The sequence below is a fragment of the Chiloscyllium plagiosum genome, chromosome 30 (genome assembly GCF_004010195.1).
Source record: "Chiloscyllium plagiosum isolate BGI_BamShark_2017 chromosome 30, ASM401019v2, whole genome shotgun sequence".
NCBI classification, from domain to species: Eukaryota; Metazoa; Chordata; class Chondrichthyes; order Orectolobiformes; family Hemiscylliidae; genus Chiloscyllium; species Chiloscyllium plagiosum.
The window spans coordinates 2,886,836-2,888,931 of record NC_057739.1 but is presented as its reverse complement, the minus strand read 5'-3'; the positions used below and the strand labels follow the sequence as shown (position 1 = coordinate 2,888,931).

Below are 2,096 nucleotides of genomic sequence, written 5' to 3'. Positions count from 1 at the left end.
CTCCAGCCTCCTGCCTGTCCCTCCTGATGCTGCCTGCCTTGCTGTGTTTCTCCAGCCTCCTGCCTGTCCCTCCTGATGCTGCCTGCCTTGCTGTGTTTCTCCAGCCTCCTGCCTGTCCCTCCTGATGCTGCCTGCCTTGCTGTGTTCCCTCAGCCTCCTGCCTCTCCCTCCTGATGCTGCCAGCCTTGCTGTGTTCCCTCAGCCTCCTGCCTGTCCCTCCTGATGCTGCCTGTCTTGCTGTGTTCCTCCAGCCTCCTCCCTGTCCCTCCTGATGCTGCCTGCCTTGCTGTGTTCCTCCAGCCACCTGCCTGTCTACTTCTTTTTCAAAGCAAGTAACTTGATCCTCATTATGTGGAGGTGCCAACATTGGACTGGGATGGACAACGTTAGAAATCACACAACACCAGGTTATAGTCCAACAGGTTTATTTGGTAGTACTAGCTTTCGGAGTGCTGCTTCTCATCAGGTAACTCATGGGACAGGATCATAAGACACAGAATTTAAAGCAAAAGATCATAATGTCATACAATTAAAACAGTATATTGAATACTCACCCGTCAATCCATCAGATACTTCCCTGTGAAGTTAAAGTTTGACGTTCTGGCAATGTAGTTGGTCCTCAGGGATCCACCTTCCTGTCCTGCTCCTCCAATGAACAACTCCTTCTGTTTCTCCCCACACCCCTCATTTTCAGGTCTGCCTGGTGCTGCTCCTGCCGTGCCCTCCTGTACTCTCCATTGAACCAGGGTTGATGCCCTGGCTTGATGGTAATGGTTGAATGGGGGATATGCTGGGCCATGAGGTTACAGATTGTGCTGGAGCACAGTTCTACTGCTGTTGATGGCCCACAGTGCCTCATGGATGCCCAGTCCGGAGTTGCTAGATCAGTTTGAAGTCAGAATGTAGCACAGTGATAGTGCCATACAACGCAGTGGAGCTTATTCTCAATGTGACGGCAGGCCTTGGTCTCCACAAGGACTGTGCAGTGGTCGCTCTTACCGATACTGTCATGGACAGGTGTATCTGCAGCTGGCAACTTGGTAAGGATGAGGTCGAGTATGTTTCTCTCTCTTGTTGGTTCCATCATCACCTGACCCAGTCTAGCAGCTAGGACCCGATCACGTGGAGCAGTAGTGCTGCTGCCAAGCCACTCTTGGTGGTGGGCAATGAAATGCCTCACCCAGAGTATGTCTGCACTGTTTCCAATCTCGGTATTCTCTCCAATCTGATTTATCAGGACATAGGCATCAGCAGGAGATTTCCTTACCCATGTCATTGGCGTACTATGGTTGGCAGCACTGCAGCTGGCACTCACTCACTGAGTTGTTCTATTCCAGTGACAGGTCCGAGATTTGTTGGTCTGAAGGTGGGGGCTGGTCACCGCCTGGACTGGCAATCCTCTGGTGTGCTGGGTAAGTGTGTGTTGTGACACTGAATCTTATTTTCTGATCTGTTTTATTTGAAAGGGTTTGCTAAACTGACAGACCTGAGGTGATCAAATTGACAGCATCCGGGGGGCAGCCCGGTTGGGATTGTAAGCTACTGCCCTCACACAGCGCCCGCTGAACTGGGTGTAACAGGGGCAGCCTCCAGAATGATGCAGCCTTATAGGATCAGGCAAATCACTAACAGACGGTCTGCTGTTTTATCCCAACAGTGCTGGGTGTTGGAAATGGAAACAAGCAGCTAAACGGTCTCCACCACTGCCACCTGACCAAGGTAATGCTACTCAGATTCTGGGACCAGATTTCCCTGCAGTCTGGAACCTGTCCTTCTCAGTAAATAATTAATTCACAGGGTTCTCCATCACCCACAAGAGCTACTCCCTAACTTTACCCTGAATCAGCAATCAGTCCCACTGGGCCATGGGTTCAAACCACATTCCATAAACTCATCAACCAGACTGACAACCCAGAATAGTGCTGAGGGAGTGCCGCACTGTGGGAGGGTCAGTGCTGAGGGAGCGCCGCACTGTCGGAGGGTCAGTGCTGAGGGAGTGGGCACTGTCGGAGGGTCAGTGCTGAGGGAGTGCCGCACTGTCGGAGGGTCAGTGCTGAGGGAGTGGGCACTGTCAGAGGGTCAGTGCTGAGGGAGTG

The 2,096-nt window shown here is 52.1% G+C and overlaps 1 protein-coding gene across 3 annotated transcripts in view; it reads left to right on the top strand.

Moving 5' to 3' along the window:
- trub2 (TruB pseudouridine (psi) synthase family member 2) overlaps positions 1–2,096 on the top strand; it is a 13,266-nt gene that overhangs the window by 4,293 nt on the left and 6,877 nt on the right. For 2 of the 3 annotated variants that reach the window (XR_006315977.1, XM_043719814.1), the window contains exons 3-4: positions 1,338–1,412; positions 1,658–1,719. Coding sequence is in view for 2 of the 3 variants with exons in the window: in XM_043719814.1 (XP_043575749.1) it covers positions 1,338–1,412; positions 1,658–1,719 (137 nt within the window). In the remaining variant the exon portion in view is untranslated. The remainder of the gene's footprint in view (positions 1–1,337; positions 1,413–1,657; positions 1,720–2,096) is intronic. The other variant, XM_043719815.1, reaches the window with a different exon arrangement.